General features: G+C 37.0%; 1 protein-coding gene and 1 long non-coding RNA gene across 7 annotated transcripts in view; one reads left to right on the forward strand and one right to left on the reverse strand.

Moving 5' to 3' along the window:
- The window catches only part of PRTG (protogenin), a 142,614-nt gene extending 135,397 nt beyond the window's left edge, over window positions 1-7,217 (forward strand). For 5 of the 6 annotated variants that reach the window (XM_081510236.1, XM_081510237.1, XM_081510240.1 and 2 more), the window contains 5 exons: window positions 889-1,071; window positions 2,478-2,598; window positions 3,852-4,017; window positions 6,149-6,253; window positions 6,737-7,217. In XM_081510236.1, coding sequence (XP_081366362.1) covers window positions 889-1,071; window positions 2,478-2,598; window positions 3,852-4,017; window positions 6,149-6,253; window positions 6,737-7,141 — 980 coding nt within the window. In that variant the 3' untranslated portion in view covers window positions 7,142-7,217. Of the gene's footprint in view, window positions 1-888; window positions 1,076-2,477; window positions 2,599-3,851; window positions 4,018-6,148; window positions 6,254-6,736 lie in introns of all 6 variants that reach the window. The other variant, XR_014059483.1, reaches the window with a different exon arrangement.
- Window positions 7,218-11,761: 4,544 nt separating this feature from the next.
- Window positions 11,762-15,698, reverse strand: LOC145513553 (uncharacterized). The gene is made up of 2 exons (XR_014059489.1): window positions 12,780-15,698; window positions 11,762-12,668 (listed from the first exon to the last, which is right to left on the reverse strand). It is a non-coding gene; the product is annotated as an uncharacterized LOC145513553 (long non-coding RNA).
- Between the last annotated feature and the right edge of the window lie 4,356 nt (window positions 15,699-20,054).

Genomic DNA, 20,054 nt, shown 5'->3' on the forward strand with positions numbered 1-20,054 from the left:
CACTCAGTGCTTTCACTGCTGTGGCCCAGGATCAATCAATAGTTGGGGAGTTAAGATTCAGCAAGCCGCAGGTGTGGCCAAAAAAAAAAAAAAAGTCTCACATTGGATGTTTTTTAAGTGGATGTTTATATTTTTGGCTGCGCCGAGTGTTAGTTGCAACACACAGGATCTTTGTGGCATCATGCAGCATCTTCCATTGCACTGCTCAGACTCTCTAGTTGTGAAACTCAGGCTCCAGAGCGGACAGGCTTCAGTAGTTGTGGTGGCTCAGTTGCTCTGTGGCGTGTGGGGATCTTAGTTCCCCAACCAGAGATGGAACCCACATCCCCTCCATTGCAAGGCAGATTCTTAATCACTGGACCACCAGGGAAGTCCCTCACATTAGATTTTTAAAATCTGATTATAATTGTGGGATCTGAGTTTTTTGTGTCATTTTCTCTTTACCTATGTTTGAAATATTCCATAATAAAATGTTTTCAATGCTATTTGTATCCATACCTGTGTAGAGAGTAAAACATTACATATATATATATGTTTATTTATATTTTTTAGTAAAAAAAAGTGCTGCTTTTACAAGCTGCTCTTAAAATTACAGAAAAGGATTACATATGGGCACAGTGTTAAATGAAAACTCTAAGATATAAAAATATGTGTAGTAGATATGTCCTCACACATGTATGGTACACACATACACACACACAAATACACCAAAATGTTAACAATGGGAGATTGTTATTTTATCTATATGTATTTTTATTTTACAGGTGTTCTACAATAAATGTGGTGCTTTTATACTCAGAAAAATACTTTAAAAATAAAGGATCATGAATGTGTGAAAGAGTGAATAAAAGATAAAGTTTATTTAATTTGTAATTGATGTATTTATAGGAGCAATAACCATGGCTCTGCTGGAAAACCTGGTGGCAGGAAATATATACATTGTCAAGATATCTGCATCCAATGAGGTAGGAGAAGGACCCTTTTCAAATTCTGTGGAGCTGGCAGTTCTTCCAAAGGAAACTCCTGAGTCAAATCAGAGGCCCAAGCGTTTAGATTCTGCTGATGCTAAAGGTCTGTATGCTGCCATAATCACTGATTTTCCTAAAGAAAAGAAAATAACCCGTGTTTTTTTCCAGCTCCCCTGTGCTTTATTTCTGCTCCTACCTTGGCCATGTCCCTAAACCCACACTCAGCTCCTTGAATTGTTGCTTGTGAGGTTCACATGCTCTGAAGCTGCATGGCTCTGTCTGCCCTCCTACACGGAGATACACTTACCTCGGAATTATCCGCAGTTTTCAGATCACTGTGTCCCAGTAACTTCTCCTTCCAGCTGTGCACCCACCAAGACAGGTGAACCACACCACCCGTGAACTGATGATGGTAGGCGTCCATGGAGGTCCATGGAAATAAACAGTAGTGGTGGTTGCGGTGTGCAAGCTAAGGGGAGCGTGGTTTTTGTTAAGAGTTTTCACCACACACACAAACCAACAACAAACAACCTTTCCAGAGAGAAAGTCGTTTCTCTCCAGAAAACAGTTGGAAGAAGTATCTTTAAAGAGCCATTGTCACTACGGTCAGGGCATTGTCCTGTTTTGGAGGAAACTGGGGCCCCCTGTGACACAGGACTAGATGCTTCTTTACCTCCTCCCTGGAGAGGTGGGCCTGTGTGGTGAGGCGGGCCTGTGTGGTGAGGCAGGGTGTGGCAGGGACAGCTTTAATGGAGGAAATGCCAGCTGAACTGGGCAGGATTAAGGGCACTTAGTTCCTCGGAGGATAGCCATTCAGTACGGTGTATGTCTTGAGGGGGACACTGGCAGGAGAGAGAGAGACAGAGAAAGGCAGGGCAGTCAGAGTTCAGCTCAGGAAGGAAGTAGCCATAGTAGCTGCCATATCATCAGGGAAAGCCGAGGGCAGAGCTCATGTGCTTCTCAGATACCTTGCTAGTCAAAAGTGTCTAGGGACCAGCAGCGTGGCTATCTGCCAGGAACTTGTCAGACATGCAGAACTGCATATGGGCTCTACCCCAGACCTTGTGAATCAGAATCTGCATTTTAACATATCCTTTAGTGACGGTTATGCACATTAGAGTTTGAGAAGCACTGCTATATGAAAATACATAATGAAAACTTATCTTCAGTATACAGATCTGCTTGTAAGGTAATATGACATGAAAGGTATCTTTGGCCCATCAGTGAACATCTTTGCCTTGTGCCTTTTAGCATTATAAATTATGAACTGATGTTCATATTTGATATAATATCTAGAACTCATATTTAGAATCTTCAATATGAGAAGATAAGCCAATTTTAAGTTCCCTGATAAAAGAGTAGTACATCTTTTTTGCTTAGACACAGATACTGTCAAAAATTTTCCTCTGAGAGGAAGACAAATTATTGAAAAGCTAATATCTGAGAATTAAGATATATGGGATCATTTATTTTTTTGATTGATTCTGATACATGTGTTTCCCCTTCTAGTTTATTCAGGCTATTACCATCTGGACCAAAAATCGATGACTGGCATTGCTGTAGGTGTTGGCATAGCCTTGACCTGCATCCTCATCTGTGGTCTCATCTTGATATACCGAAGTAAAGCCAGGTGTGTTTTCATTGCTAGAGATGTTGAGGTGATTAACATTTAAATTACAGTAATCACAGAAACAAAATCAAGTACCTTTTAGAGGAGCTGGGATTTTCCCATTTAAAAATGAATGTTTTATTACTTGAGTTCTTGCAGCTATAGAGATGTACTTACTTTGGAAGATTATTCTCTCACCATTTGAAAAAAATTGCTGTGCCAACAAAATATTCTTAAATGAAGACCTAGTTTCTTCATTTCCGTGGTATTTTGAGAAACACAAAATATATCTTTTGGCTTTTTTTTTTTAATGACATGCTTAATCTGATATATCTCCTGATTGGAGAAGTCCTTACTGCTTGGACTATTTTCATATTTAAGTAGCTTGAAATGTCTGAGTCACTTGAGAGCTCTACCCTTAGCACCACAGGACACATGGTTGGGATTCTCCAGACACGGATTAAAAGAAATGTAATAGCTGGGGATTAGTTCTCTATAAACTCTTTGTCAGGCAGTTTTATCTGTGATTTTGACTTCAGCTAAATTCTCAGCATTCATGGAATTTGTCTGTCTCTAAACTTTTATATTTTGACTTTTGCCTTCATTTATTTTCTTAAAGTTCTCTATTAAATTAAAAAAACGGAAGCCAAATACACATCGTTTTTAGGTAATCTCCATCACTGGACTGTCTATTATTTGAGGTTTTTCAGAGTTTATTCTATATGTTTTTGGTACTTGTGCATAGAAACACACTATGCACAAGTGTGTTTCATTTTACTGTTCAAGTTTCTTGTTTCCCAAGAACTTTTTAATGAAATCTTTCTGTACATTGTTTTAGTGATGCCCGGATCTTTCAGAAGTGCTGCTACAAATTTGTCATCATTAATTGTTCTGTTAGTGTGAAAATCTGCAGACCTGAAGGAGAACATGTAGATTTTAAAAATTATAATTTCTTCATAAATTATAAGTAAACAACAATAATTAATTGTACTTTGTAAATAAATATTAAGGTTTTTACTGAGTATTTGTAAAAAGTAATTTTATATTAACAGACATTGGGGCCAAAAACCAATAAGAAGCTTTCTTCCATCATAAAAGTTTGCATCAGTGAGTTGGAGTTAAAAATCTAATAATTTCTAAGGATATTGATAAACAAGCATTAAGGAACTCCATTGTTTGCAAAGTTGTGAATGTCCCAGATTTCACCAAGTTTGGTACATTTGCCTTTCTCTTCTTGTGGACTTACAAGATTTCCTTTTCATGCAATATTTCAGGAAATCAACTGCCTCCAAGACAGCCCAGAATGGAACTCAGCAGTTACCTCGTATCGGTGCCTCCCGAGCCAGTGGAAATGAAGTAGGGAAGAACCTGGAAGGAGCCATAGAAAATGAAGAGTCCTTGATGCCAATGATCATGCCAAATAGCTTCATCGATGCCAAGGTACTCTGAGCTGACAGGCTGTTGTGCTGCGTAATCCTTCCCACCATTCATCTTCTCTTTATGTGTAAAATCTTACCAAAAAATTATATGTTAAATGTATTATGTCCGTAGTCCACATAATGAAATGTGAAACCATTTCACTCAGGTTCTTCCTTGCATACAATATTTGGGGAGAAGAAGATAGGGTAGATAAAAGAATAAAAGATGAAAAAGATAAATAAAAAATGAGCAAGTAGCCTAAATTCAGTTAGTTCGGATCATATCGAGCTGAGATGTCATAAATAAGGGCACCAAGATTATCAGTCCATATTTACTATAATTTGGATTCTTCTGGATATAGTGGATGGAACATTTTTTATTAATCCATTCTAAATTTAGTTTATTTGATTTTAGAACTAAATGGAGCATCAGACTATTCCAGATGTAAATTACATTTTAAAATATATGGAGTATCTGAATAGGTGTTTCAAGATCCTTCTCTTCATGGCCTTAGGGAGTTGGATACAGTAAAGAAATGTCATGGGAGGATGTCATTTCATGTCCTTTCCACTGTGGGTAGTAGTGGTACAGTGATAAGCATTATGAACACCAACTGAAAATTATTTTTAGTCACATTGCGGCATTAGATATTGTGCACTATTAAATAGTTCTCATAACCAGCATGTTATAAATAAAGTATCTGCAAACTGTAACCCAGCTCAAGCCAGTCCGTGGCCTGTTTTTGTATGGCCACACTGAGCTAAGCATAATTTCTACATTTTTAAAGGATAGTTTGGGGATGACAAAAAAGGAGGAAGAGAAAATGAAGCAGAGGCTGTGTGTGTTCTGCAAAACCTAAGACATTTACTATCTGCCCTTTTATGGAAAAAGTTTGCCAAATCCTGTTATACATTCTTCTTATCCAATCCTTCCCCCAAATTTAGAATGTCAAAAATATAACAGAATTTTGGGAAGTTTCAATATTAAATTTTATACAATTAAATTTAACAAATGCAGTTTACATGTATCTAGCTATCACAGTGCTATATATGATACATACAATGGGTAAATAATAGTGAATTGATTTTTGCTATTCCTGTTTTCTGTTTTGTTACAACTTAATTTAGCTTTTATTTTCTGATACAAACGTAAGCCATTTAGCTTATTTCAAACTAATCTAGAACATCAGAACCTAAAACTTTTAAATAAGCTCAAAACTACTAAAATACACTATTCTGCTATTATTAACTCAGAACTAGACATGAGAAAGGATTGAGAAGTGAAAAGGGGAGGAAGACATGGGAAAGAGAATCTAAAGTGAAGGTGGCAGCGCACAGTTGGGGGCCTGAGTGAAGCAGAGGTCAGTTTAGAGGCCAGGTCTCTGACTTCCCTTGGATTATTAGCCAAGAGTTGATCCGCTGTCTATTGTCATTTTGTTGAGGGTATGCAGGTTCATTTTTTTAAAAAAATTTTATAGCATTTAAAAAAATTGATTATTTTTGACCGCTCTGAGTCTTCATTGCTGCGTGCGGGCTTCCTCTAGTTGTAGCAAGCAGGGGCTGCTCTCTGGTTGTGGTGTGTAGGCTTCTCATTGTGGAGCTTTTCCTGTTGCAGAGCATAGGCTCAAGGCTCACAGGCTTCAGGAGTTGTAGCTCGCAGGCTCTAGAGCACAGGCTCAGTAGTTGCTCTGCAGCATATGGGGTCTTCCCAGACCAAGGATCAAACCTGTGTCCCCTGCATTGGCAGGCAGATTCTTAGCCACTGGACCACCAGGGAAGCCCTGTGGGTCCATTTTTATCTGCCTAAATCCTTTTTAAATTTTTCAGTCATGTGGAAAATTTGAAAAATAATAAATGCACAAATAATTGTCAGTATCTTTTCATAGTTCTGTATCTCTTGCTATATATTTTTGTTTGGCCTGTCATTTGAAAATAAATTTTGGGATTATTACACTTCACTCCAAATACTTCAGCATCTCTCTCTTAGGAATAAACCTATTATATCTTTTTTATCACTAACAAATACCCCATATTTGTTGTGTGCCACTGTGTAAAAGAAGAAATAATAATGTCTGTGATCATATTTTTCCTTTAACATTTTAAAATTTTGTGTACTTGTAATAAACTGAAATTTTCCTCTTTTATATCTACAGGGAGGAACTGACCTGATAATTAATAGCTATGGTCCTATAATTAAAAACATCCCTAAGAAAAAATGGCTCTTTTTCCAAGATTCTAAGAAGATAAAAGCTGAGCAGGTAACTCCCCTAAATGGAAAAACTCTTTCAATACTCATGGTGTGTGATATGATAATTTTAAAAAGAGGAAAATGTGAATGAGTGTTTTTTTTTTCCAACTTCGGTATTCTTTCTGTATATGATTTTATTAATTTGGGGCATGACTCTATGGAAAGCCATGGGGATTGATGATTGACATGGCAATTGGAATTGTAATCAGAGCTGTGGTTTTCAGTGGGGGATGGGGGATAATGGAGAAAGGGATGAGGCAGGAGCCTGCATCGAAATCACTGAAGAAGCCTTCTGACACTTCACTTGCCCTGGTAATTCTGATGTGTTCCCACTGCTCGGAGAACCATTGACAGTTCCTTCGTGATGATGAACCTTCCACCCACATACTCCATCGATTTGCTATCTCAGAATATATGAAATATGTAAAACCAGATTTATTATTTTTCAGAGCATTCTGTTATCACTGATGGTATTTTATGTATTTTTACCTAGCCTCAAAGAAGATTTACTCAAGCGGTCTGCCTTTACCAGCCAGGCACAACCATACTAATCAGCGATGAAGACTCCCCCAGCTCCCCAGGTCAGACAGCCAGCTTCCCAAGACCCTTTGGTGTTGCAGCTGATACTGAGCATTCAGCCAACAGTGAAGGCAGCCACGAAACTGGGGATTCTGGAAGGTTCTCCCACGAGTCCAATGATGAAATACACCTGTCGTCAGTTATAAGTACCACACCCCTAACCCCTAGTTCCTTCACCGGCAGTGATTTGGGTGGGGACCCCTCGGTGAGAAAGTGTGAAGAGACTGCAGTGCGGTCAGGTGCTGAGCAGACTTCCTCTTCAGTCTCTCAGCCAGCCCCTGCCAGGCTTTGCTTTGAGAAAAAGGATTTTCCAATCTAGACAGCCACATCCAGGTAATCTCACCTTTAAGTCTGTTCGAAGGACAATGAACAGGGAGCCAAAGCCTTCTGTGAAACTCTTGGTATCTTGGTATCTTATTGGGTATCTCACCTTTTTTGAATGTTTTTTTTTTTTTTAATCTTTAAGCTTACGTATTTTGAATGTTTCATTGTCAGCAATGTGAAAAGACAGTCAGGGTGTTTGACTGGATTATAAAATATATCACTGGAGCAAAGGGAAGACTTTTGAAAGCCCCTTTGCTGACTATCTACCTCAGTTTGCCAGAGGGCAAACTCAGAAGACAACTTTGTTACCTCATTCGTTGTGATAGTTGATCTCAGCTGCATGAACGATGATACTTCCTAGTAGCGTTTTGTTTTCAGTTGCTGTATGTGTCATATGTGTGATCCAAGGAGTCATATAGGTAGGTGAGTAAGAATGTTTATCTGAAGCTCTGAGTTAAAACAATAATAACAACAAACTATGACCTCTGCATGGTTTGGATCATTTAACACCTCTAGCTGTGAGGACTGAAACCACTGAGAAGAGAAAAGTGGGCTGTTGACTTTACTGAATGACCAGCACAAAAAAAGTGTATCTCTTCTGAGAATAGAACTGTTCAGTACATACAGGGAACCCTCTTGTATCAAGGGCTTCTGTGTTGTGGGCATTAGAGTCCAAGTGCTTTATTTGCTGTGTCCCACACCTCAGCCTGCCTGGAAGCTATGGCTTTTCAACCTGTTCCTTTGCCTGACGGTTGGCCAAAGTCTGCACTGTCTTAGTTTGCAAAGCATCCTCAACCTTTCCAGAATTAGTTGCAAAACTCCTTGCAGAAAACCGATTTTTATAGAAAATAAGTTAGAGTTTGCAGTTTTCCTTTTTTTAAATCCCAGCTTGGTGACCCAGGTCTCCTGCATTGCAGGTGGATTCTGTACCATCTGAGCCACCAGGGAAGCCCAAAAGGGGTAAAAAAAAGTTTCATTAAATATTACTAATGAGGATAAATGCAACAGTAGACAGTAAAATGAACTTGAGGTTATCACGGTAACAGTGCCTTCCATTATTACGAAGTTCTTTGCCTTATACTTTTTTAATATTCATGAAGTTGTTCAGGATAAGAGTACCAAAAGTTGCCTTAAGAGTTTCTTGGATTTCATCAATAACTGTTTTAATATACAGTGTTTTATCAAAGCATTTGGGTTTGTTTTCGTGCAGGTTTTGTTTAGGGATAAGTATTCTGAGTTCTACTAACTTGTTTGTATTTTCTTGAATTCTTAAGAGAATTTGGTACTCTGTTTAATCTTCCTTCAGTGTCGATGCTGTGAACGAGGAATGCTAACTCCAGTAGTGAGTTAATCCTCTTGCTGGAATGCTAACTGCAGTAGTGAGTTAATCCTCTTGCTGGTTTGAAATCGGTAAACTGTTTACTTAGCCACACAGAATCGGCCTTCTCTCAGTTTTAAGACAGTTACCTATTAGGTGCCCAGCAGTGGGAGATGATAAAGAATTAAACTCATGGTGTAGAGAGGGGATCCCCTTATCCTTTAAAAAATGTTTCTTCAAATTATCTGGAAATGACTTTTGAGCCTCTTTTTAAAAGGAATCTTTATCCCCCTTGAAACCTTTGTTTATAGACTGGGGATGAGGTCATGTTAAATGGTGTTCTAAAGACAAAAAAAAATATTACTGGATAATAGTCCCATCTCTGTCATCTTGTTTCCCAGTATCTGGTGATACAACATTTTTTGGTTGTTTTTCAGTCTGTAGTTTTGTGCCAAATTGGATGTGCTCAGAAGCAGACCACCATTAAGTGCCAGTTAATGCAGTTCTGAACTAAATTCACAGTCCTCCATTTAGTTATCTAAGGATGGGCTTCATGGCGAAACAAAAAAGCAGAGCTTTAGGTGAACAATCTGAGGCAAGGAAAAATGCTGCTCCTGCCTTTATAGCTCCTGTTTATACTACCTCCTTTTAAAGTTATTCTAGTGTTACTTTTTTTTTTCCTGTACTCAGGGAACATTTTGTTACTTTTGAGCTGCCTCATGGAAGCATGGGCAGATTGACAGGGTATATCTTTGTGGGCTTGTAAGTAGAAAGTATGTGGGGCCAATTTTTATCAGTATCTAAAAGGAAGGAGTACAATGGGTTCATTTTATTTTTTTAAACTTTTGTTAAAAGGCAAACACAATCTATAAGGTTGAAACATCATCCATCCTGTCTAGGAGGCTATTCATTTGAATCATTTAAAAAGCCTAAAACTGATAATTTGAAGTCCTTAAGGAAAGTATTTTGTTTTGTTTTTGATGAATAGGCCCATAGTTATTGTAGATCTTTAGGCTATAACTATTTGCTAATTATTTACCAGTATCTTTTTTACTCTTTCACCTTTTCGTTTTGTTCTTGTATAAGATTTTTTCATAATAATCTTGTTACCAAAGAAGTTTCAGTAGAGAGTGAAAATTCAACTATGATTTCCCTCCAAATTGAATTAACTAGAAACATCTATAGGTATGAAGCTTATACAAGTAGTTACTAACCCAGAATAATAGGAGTTATATTGATTGTTATAGTTAATTAGACTAGTAATTTTAACTACCTTATTGTTACCAGAGCATTTAAAAGTTCTTCACCAACAGATAGTTCCAAAGAATTTCAAGTGTAATTTTTTCCCTTCAGCAAGTAAATCTTCAGCTATACAGTATTATAGTATTTTGAAATTGTTGAAACCACTTGTTGGAGAGGAAAAAACTCTTTCACCAAAGACAAATATTTTAGTATCATTGAATAAGATATTTAGTATACACCAAAGACTTCTTTTTACTTGGCCAAAGCTAGCTTCTTTGAAGTCTTAAGTATGAAATTGTAACTGAAATGTGAAGGTTCTCAGTCATCTTTCACAGTGATGTTTCTTCATGGTGTTTCACTCTGAAGGGGCTAATATGCAAATAGTAACTATTTTCTTTTCCAAAGACTTATTTGCTATAAGTACTAATACATGCATGTCATTTTTATGCCAAATATTACAAGATACTGCTCATCAGTATTTTCATACCAAAGACCATTTAAGTATATAGATTAGCCTGTAAGTAAGTAAAGATGAGCAGATTTGAAATAAATTTATTTAGAGGCTGATAGAGACTCTAGCTTTAGTAGCAAAGGGTATCAAAGGGCTAAGTTTACATAATTAAAAGCAATACAGTTATATTGGTATTTGTCAGTGTTTTAATTCATGTGCTTTTTATCAGCAAGTTTTTAAAAAACCAAAGATAAATATAAGGTTTCCTCCACATATAGGCAGATTTAGTTGTACATTAAACTGTTGTTTCTTGTTTCTATGTCAACCAAACTTGTCTCTCCAGAACCCAGTCTGTATACAAACAGCATACAAAGGGACTTTCCATTGAGTCTGCTGATTCAACCACAGGATGTTTTTGCCAAATGATGTGATACTTTCCTAAGCACCTTGAGTGTGGGATGTCAGCAGAAATTATCAGGAGGCTCTTCCATTGCGGAGCATTGTGGCAAACTCTGAATCAGCCTATGCAGCCTTCCTCCTGCTTAAAGCATTACCTGGTTTACTCTGAAGGCTTGAGGCAGTCACTTAATAACGAGGATGTTCTCATGTCTGGAGAGCAATGGGATATAACAAGGAAATGAATCATATCAATTTTTAAGTGGCTGTTCTTTGATAGATGTGCTCTTTGAAGTTGTTCGTAAATTGACATATTTTAATTGCAGCAAGGGAGCTTGCTATTTCAAACTTCACTGGAACCATGGGTAAAACAAATATCTTGTTCATGAAGTACAGAGTTTTATATTTTGATTAGCTTAAAAGTAAGGACACAACTTTATCCACTAAGTGGCTTTAAAAAATTAGCCTTGGCACATCAGGGAAATCAGATCCTCAGGGAAGTGCTTTTTATTTGCCTTAGCTTCAAACAAGAGTGGTGCCAACCTTGGGAACAATGACAGTGATTTGCATTGGTTTATCTTGGCTTTGTTAAGGACATCATGCTTGCCCATGTTGACGACTCAGGATCATTGTTCAGGTCCATGAAGATACCTTTGGAGACAATTGAGTCTCACAAAAAAGATGGATTCGAAAGGTTATTTTTTAATGGTTCCACCTCAGCAGGGCTGTCATGATTCATATATACATTTATATTTCATTGAATGTAAAATTTTAATAATGAATGTAAAAAAAAGTTCCAAGATATTGAAAGAGTCATGATTTAAGACTAAACATGTATTTTGTAGATTTTGTTTCTGACAGTTTGCCACGTGGGTCTCTGATAAAACTGCTTTGGTTTAATGGTTATAATTTCTGTGAGCACAGAATAGAGGGTTCTGGAGATCACCATACACAATCAGTTGTCTAATTGTGAATTTTATTGATGTTTAGAAGGACACATACATAGAATTGTGTGAAGCTGATTTATGCTCAGGATGTAAGATTGCAGGCTAATGCAATGTGTATGTTTGCAGGCTTTAATCTTCTCAGGCGATTTCCCCTGGTAAGCTTTTGAAGGTGTTTAAGATTAACATGACAGTCTTGCATTTTTACCAGACAGATACTGTATTATTTTCTTACTACTGCTATAATAAATTACCACAAAGAAGGCCTTAAAGCAACACAGATTTATTATCTTACAGTTCTATAGATCAGAAGTCTGACACAGGTCTCAATGGGATAAAATCAAAGTTCATTTCCTTGTCTTTTCTGGCTTTTAGAAGTTGTAGATCCCACCCTCTGTCTTCAAAGTCAGCTACATAGCAGCTCTCTGACCCACTTCCATTAACATATCTCTTTTTCTGACCCTAACCAGCAAAGGCTCTAGAATGTTAAGGACTCACTTGGTGAGATGGGGCCCATTTGGGCAAACCAGGGTACTCTTCTCCATCTGAAAATTCTTAACTTAATCACATCCTTAGTGTCTTTTTTGCCCTGTATGGTAACATACTCAGAGTCCTGGGATTTAAGCGTGGACTTTTGTGGGTGGTCATTATTTTGCTTACAACAGGTACATTATTTCTGTAGAACTCTGATCCCCATAAAATGTCTATTGCATTACAGAGATTGGAAGTGTGAAGTCATGTGTCCTTTGGGGATCTTCAAAATTTCAAAGGTATGAAAACCTTGGCCTATCGCCTATCAAATGTACACATTAAGCTTTCTCTCTAAATCACTTGCAAAAACAATTCAACTTTAAACTTTTTGAATATGTACTTTGTGAATCAACATCTCAGTTCCATCTGTTTAACAGGAAAGTTTCCTAATGTTTGGCTCTAACTTTACAGAATTTCATCAGAAATTTTTGAAACCTGTTATTATAGTTCAGCTTTGTCCTTTTCTCTTAAGTGATTGTTAGGGTAGAGTGGAGGGAAAGACCTCAGACATAGGAAGGAGTTCAGAGTAGATGAACAGAACCATGCTCAAGTTCATTCTTCATTTCCTTTTAAAAGCATTTTGCAACATGCACGCCTTCTGACTTTTAAGTCAGGCTTATTTCTTCAGCTTCACAAGCCACTGTTTGGTTTTCAATTTGATATAGCTTCTTGATTTTCCATGAGCCCATTTTGCAACATGCACGCCTTCTGACTTTTAAGTCAGGCTTATTTCTTCAGCTTCACAAGCCACTGTTTGGTTTTCAATTTGATATAGCTTCTTGATTTTCCATGAGCCTCAGCTAGAGCTCCACTTAACCTTATCAGCATGTACAACTCCTGGGAAATTTTATCTTTCTTGTAATTATTCTTTGATGTCAATTGTTCCTTTTCCTAGAAAGCTTTAGATTCCACTGCTGTAGTTTGTTCTGATTCCTGGGTCATGTCAATCAAGCCTTCTTTCAGATATAAAGGATAGTTTATAATTCTACCCTAAGTTTTAGCATGTTTTCAATGAACAAGATAAAGCTTTCTCCATTAAGAGGTAGAGCCCGTGATGATATTATGAGTAAGGTTAAGAGTACTGGTCATTTTTCAGGCACTTCTGATTCTACTCCTTAGAAAGGGACATGCCATTTAGTAAGCATATGTGATGTGCTATGCACATGCTTCAGCCATGCATATTGCTACATTCTACAGAGTAAATAGTATCCCCATTTTAGAGATCAGGAAGTAGGTTTAAAATGTCTGACTTGCCAAAGACCACAGCTAGTATGGTGCTTAGCCAAGACACAAACCCAAGTTGGTCCAACTGCAGCATTTACAGTATTTCTGCTGTGATACATCATCTCAGCTAAGACATGATATTTAATTACCTAGGCTCATGTTATCTTCCACTCTATCAACACAACCTATCCACATAGTCATAGCCAACCAACAGAGAGAAGTCTGTCTTAGTAACATCCATTTATTCACAGGAGGAATTTAGAGGGGCTATAACTCACTCCTTGTCATCTCCTAACCACCCTTTTCTCCTTTGAAACCTTTAATTTCTCTTAGTCAGAATTGAGTGTGAAAGCTGATGCTTGTGCCTAGAGTGGAATTAAATAAGGGAGATATGGTTTCTGGAGCCCTTAACTATTCAAGCACTTCTTTATTAGACTAGGTGTTCAGAATTGAATTTTATTTTTTGTAATTTTCCTGTTGTCCCCAAATCTAAGTAGAAATTTATTAACTCGAAAAAGCCAAACCTGTAACCAGTCATCCCTGTTTTGCTAGATCTGAAGAGCATAGGTGTTATTTGAATTCAACCTAATTAATATAGGAGGGAGCAAAGTTGAAGGAGAATCATATAGTAGAACAAGTATAACGTTAGTCTTTGGCATACCTAAATTCTAGTCCTAGACCATTTTGAAAATTGGTAGGAAAAAAATCCTTAACTCAGTTTTTGTTCCTTTTATTCCATACTTTGTTGTGCAGAATGAAGCAGTAGTACTTTGAAAACTTAAAAGTATAAATAATTAGAATCCTAAAGTCATTTCTATTCAGCTATGAAACATATTTTAATAGATTTTTTTCTTTACATGGCAGCCTTTCCAATTACATTTGCCTGTGCTAAAATGAAAAATGCTTTTGTTTCCTATATATGCACCAAAAAAACTACCAGAAGAAAGTGGGGGATAAAAGATGTAGACAGGGATTTAAACACTCATCTTTAATGTAGGTAAATCTATATGCTGAACAGGGGGATTTACAGTGCTTTTGAAAGTACTAAACATGAAATCGTCTTACCCTAATTTAAATCTTTTATTTTTTGATACCTGGCTTTTAAAAATTTAGGGAGAGAGTCAAATATCCCCAGAGGCGTAGATGGGTAAGGACAGAGTGCATTTGTAGGATTCTTCTCTAACAGATCTACTTTTTCAAGATTATGGGGCATTTCCAAATTTCTATAAACTATTTGGAATAAATTTTAGGGTAAGACATACTGACATCTAATTCTAGTTTATTCAAGTCAACCTTTAAGGCTTGTTGACAAGAATTACATGATTATCTTTTTTTAGAGAAAGGAAATATTTTCCCTAACTTTCTTGAACCAGCAAATATCACTCTTAGTATAATCCATGAGATTCTGAACACCTTTCTTGATTTACTTGTTTGTATCTTGTAAGTAGTTCATGGTATATAGACATAGTCCTAATTTACAGATTTTATCTTTAAAATTTATGTTACAGAAGTTTGTTTTTCTGCAGAACTATCTTTAAAAATAACAGCAAAAAATACTTAAAAATTTTTACCTAAAACATTTTTCTCCCTTTTAACACATTCTTTATTCTGTTTGCAAATGAAAAGGTTACCAATAATTTAACATGAGCCTGTTAAAAGAAATTTGCAAAGCCTTAATTCACACACATTGCCTTAGCCTATCAGTAGACTAGAGGACATATATTAAGTTTGTCTGTTGCTGTTGTTGGGCAATATTTTATGTCTGTGTATGTGCGATTTTTTTTTCTATTTTCTTCAAAGATGTGAATTAAATGAAAGTGTGGGAGCCAGCTATATTGTTTCATATCATGGGTGTTCTGGATCCTTTCACTCTGTATACCATTTTCTTGTAAGGGCAGCATTTGCAGACTAGCTAATGGACTCTAGAGCTGAGCTATTTTAATTTTATACTTGACTCAGGGGATCAGCTCTGTGAACTCCATTGCATGAAGAAAGCAAATGTTTGCCTTGATTTTGAATGTACCTTTTTAATGTCTTCTTAAAACATATTTTGCTTAATAATGTGGGTTTGTTTTCTTTTTCTAGCATCATAGTAAATATTGCCTAGTACTTTTCCCATCCCCAGGATAGTTTATTTACTATCCTACAGGTCATGCCAAAAATAAATAAAAATTTAAATGCCAAAATGTTTATGAAACTGCTGTCTAAATACTGATTGATTGCACAGTTTAAATAAAAATTTTCCTTAGTTAAAAAAAGAAAAAAGACATGTTTTCTTTTACTTTTCACTTTTCTTTTGGGTGATAGAGAATGAAAACTTTGAGTTTATAAAATGATGGCTTTCATATCCTGCGATGGGATGATTATAGAGTCTACTCCAAGCAGTAGGAATATTGCTGGGAGAAACATCAATAACCTCAGATATTCAGGTGATACCACTCTAATGGCAGAAAGCAAAGAGAAACTAAAGAGCCTCTTAATGAGGGTGAAAGAAGAGAGTGAAAAAGCTGGCTTAAAACTCAGCATTCAAAAACTGAAGATCATGGCATCTGATCCCATCACTTCATGGCAAGTAGATGGGGAAAGGGGGAAACAGTGACAGATTTTATTTTCTTGGGCTCCAAAATCACTACAGATGGCAACTGCAGCCATGACATTAAAAGACGCTTGCTCCTTGGAAGAAAAGCTATAACAAACCCAGACAGAATATTAAAAAGCAAAGACATTACTTTGTTGACAAAGATCCATATAGTCAAAACTATGGTTTTTCCAGTAGTCATGTGTGGATGTTAGAGCTAGACTATAAAGAAAGCTGAGTGCCAAAAAACTGATGCTTTTGAACTGTGGCCTTGGAGAAGACACTTGAGAGTCCCTTGGACTACAAGGAGATCCAATCAGTCCATCCTAAAGGAAATCAACCCTAAATACTCACTTGAAGGACTGATGCTGAAGCTCCAATACTTTGGCCACCTGATGTGAAGAGCTGACTGGAAAAGACCCTGATGCTGGGAAAGATTGAAGGTAGGAGGATAAGGGGGCAACAGAGGATGAGATAGTTGGATAGCATCACCGACTCCTTGGACTTGAGTTTGAGCAAACTTCTGGAGATAGTAAAGGACAGGGAACCTGGCATGCTGCAGTCCATAGGGTCATAAAGAGTCGGACACGACTTAGCAACTAAACAACAACAGCAAGGCATCTTAGAATTGTCTTCATCTGGCATTTATTGAATAGCAACAAGGAAAGAGCAATTTTCCCATTCCAGTAGATGACTGCTTACCTTAGAAATAAATAGCCTAAAAGCTATGACTCATCCAGACAGACACATTTCTAATTCAGTTAAAATTTTTGTTTTTTAATATTATAAAAAAAGATTGAGAAATATTGAAAGCCCTTCCACTTAAAAAATCTAGAAATAACAGGTAAAATATGACCTGAACAAACTTTGCAAGATAGCTGAATTATTTTTTAAAAAATTTCCCGATTTGAGTAATGAAAGGGGAACTGAAAAATAGAACAGTAGCTTCTCGAAATGACATTGTGCTGACTGTGGAGGACATGAAAGAAAGAAAACAGAACAAGAAACTATATCAAAAAAATAAGAAAAGTGAAAGTGAAAGTCACTCAGTCGTGTCTGACTCTTTGCGACCCCATGGGCTATGCAGTCCATGGAATTCTCCAGGCCAGACTGGAGTGGGTAGCCGTTCCCTTTCCAGGGGATCTTCCCAACCCAGGGATCGAACCCAGGTCTCCCACATTGTAGGCGGATTCTTTACCAGCTCAGCCACAAGGGAACAATTACATTAAAAAGATAAATGAATAGATTTCCTAGAAATTAGGGGAAAAAAAAGTTGTTGAAATTTTGAAAATCCATTTAACAGCATATCAACTACATTGAATATTCTCAAACTGGAAGATAGATTTGAGGAAATTGTCCAGGATGCAGCACAATAGATAAATAAAAAACAGAAATAAGCAGAAGATTCAACATACATCTGACAGTCATTCTAAGGTGAAAGAATGAAGCCTAAGCAATTTTCAAAACAAATATGACTAAATTTATGAAATCCTCGGAATCAGGAAGCATAATCCTCAGTCTAAAAATAAAAAAATTCCACAGCAAGATGTCTTTTTTTTCATATTAAGAAAGTCTTGAGTTGTATTCAGCATTTTATCTGAGGCTCTAATGAGAGTAAAAGAAGAAAATGATTATCTCACATTCAATTTTAAGGACTCTCGCAATAGTGAAGGCACACAGACTATAACAGTCTTGAATGTATGAAATGCATTGTTTACACAAAAATATCATAAAGATTTTGTATCAAAAGGAGATAGTCTGAATATCTGCAAAGTCTCTCCAGTCTGACGACTCCCAGCAGTCATTGTTCTGTTTTCCCCAATTCTAACCTAGAACTCTAGACAAAGCAAACAATACAAAAAACTTTTCTAGGCAAAGGAGTCTCTGCTGCTGCTGTTTAGTCGCTAAGTTATGTCCGACTCTTTGCAACCCCATGGACTGTAGCCTTCCAGGCTCTGTCCATGGAGTTTTCCAGGTAGGAATACTGGAGTGGATTGCCATTTTCTTCTCCCACATCAAGATGTGAATTTGGTGAACTGCAGAACATCAAAGACAAAGATAAGAATTTAAAGGAAGTCAGAGGGAAAAAATGATTAATTTCACTAAGAAGATTTCTCAATAAAAGAAGCAAGAAGATGGTGGGATAATATCTTCAAGACATCACACACAAAAAATAACTATAGTGTGGAGTTCAGGGTTCAGAACTCCACACTGTAGAGAAGTGTATATGAGAAGAAGCAACAATAAGCAGGAGATATCAGTCAAAAAGATAATGAGATACTACCCGATATATACTGCTGCTGCTGCTGCTGCTAAGTCGCTTCAGTCGTGTCCGACTCTGTGTGACCCCATAGACAGCAGCCCACCAGGCTCCTCTGTCCCTGGGATTCTCCAGGCAAGAGTACTGGAGTGGGTTGCCATTTCCTTCTCCAATGCATGAAAGTGAAAAGTGAAAGTCAAGTCGCTCAGTGGTTTCCAACTCTTAGTGACCCCATGGTCTGCAGCCTACCAGGCTCCTCCATCCATAGGATTTTCCAGGCAAGAGTACTGGCGTGGGGTGCCATTGCCTTCTCCGTGATATATACTAGGATGACTAAAATAAAAAGGTCATAACAAGTGTTGACAAGAATGTGGAGAAATTAGGACCCTTTCAGATTGCTGGTGGGAATGTAAAAGGTATAGCCACTAAACTATTTAGTTTAGCAGTTCCTCAGAAAGTAACATAGTGTTATCATATGACCCAGCAATTCACTCCTTAGATATATACCCCAAAGAAATAAAACATGTTCATACAAAAACTTGTACAGGCATAGTCACAGCAGCAGTATTTATAATATCCCCCAAAACTCCGGGAGTTGGTGATGGGCAGGGAGGCCTGGCGTGCTGCGATTCATGGGGTCACAAAGAGTCAGACACGACTGAGCAACTGAACTGAAAGTGGAAAAAACCCAAATATCTACCATCACATGACTGGATAAATGGAATGTGGTATATTAACTCAATGGACTTTATTCAGTAATATAAAGGAATTAAGAACTGATAAATGCTATAGCAAGCATGAGTTTTTTAAAATACTAAGTGAATGAAGGCAGTCCAAAAGAGCAACATGTATCTATAGAGACAGAAAGTAGATTAGTGGTTGCAAAGGACTGGAAGCTTGTAGTGAATGGGAAATGATCACTGATAGGTATGAGTTTTCTTTTGGAGAGATGAAAATGTTCTGAAATTGATTGTGATGATGGTTGAACAATTCCATGAATATACTAAAAATAAACTACTGAATTGTATACTTTAAATGGGTATATTGTATGGTATATGAATTACCTTTTTTCTCTTTTTGGCTACACCACATGGTATGCGGATCTTAGTTCCCTAACCAGGGATCGAACCTATGCCCCCTGCAGTGGAAACAGAGCCTTAACTGCTGGACCACCAGGGAAGTCCCTGGTACACAAGTTACATCTCAATAAAACTTTTAAAAAAATTCATGATGAGCAAAGAGAGAAAGGTGGGTAAACCTAAATCAACATTGAATATATAAAACCAAAATACTACTAACGAGTTTTATATTAAAACAAGGTTAAACTAAAATACGAGAAAGAGTGAGCCATAAGGCTAGAAGAAAACTGAGCAGAGCCAAATTATTCTACCATTCTTTTAAAAATAACTATGTTAACAATTTAAGATTAAGTGCTAAAATAATAGAGAAGTTATCATTTCTAAGTCTACTAATTTACGTAGAAAAGGAAATGAAGAACACGCAATCAATTTAAGAGAAGACAGTGAAGTAGACGGGATAAAAAGCAAAGATAACCCTGAGAAAAAGAATAGAGTAATAAGGTAGGAAAAATACAATTATATCTGTAGTAAACAAACTACTCCTAATTTAAGGGTTGGATGAAAAAATCTTCCTGTATGTTGTTGCCACTTAAAACATAATGACCCCAGTCTCCCAAGGCAATAGAAATAAAAGCAAAAATAAACAAATGGAACCTAGTTAAAAGTGTTTGCACAGCAAAGGAAACCATAAACAAACAAAACAGACAACCTGTGGACTGGGAGAAAATATTTGCGAACGATTTGGCCAATAAGGACTTAATTTCCAAAATATACAAACAGCTCAGCATTACTCCAAAGAAGTAAACAAATGGCTAACAATATGAAAAGATGTTCAACATCCTGAGTCACAAGAGAAATGCAAATCAGACCAACATGAGATGCCAC

Source organism: Giraffa tippelskirchi, chromosome 7 (genome assembly GCF_054371585.1).
Source record: "Giraffa tippelskirchi isolate mGirTip1 chromosome 7, T2T-mGirTip1v1.2.pri, whole genome shotgun sequence".
NCBI lineage: Eukaryota > Metazoa > Chordata > Mammalia > Artiodactyla > Giraffidae > Giraffa > Giraffa tippelskirchi.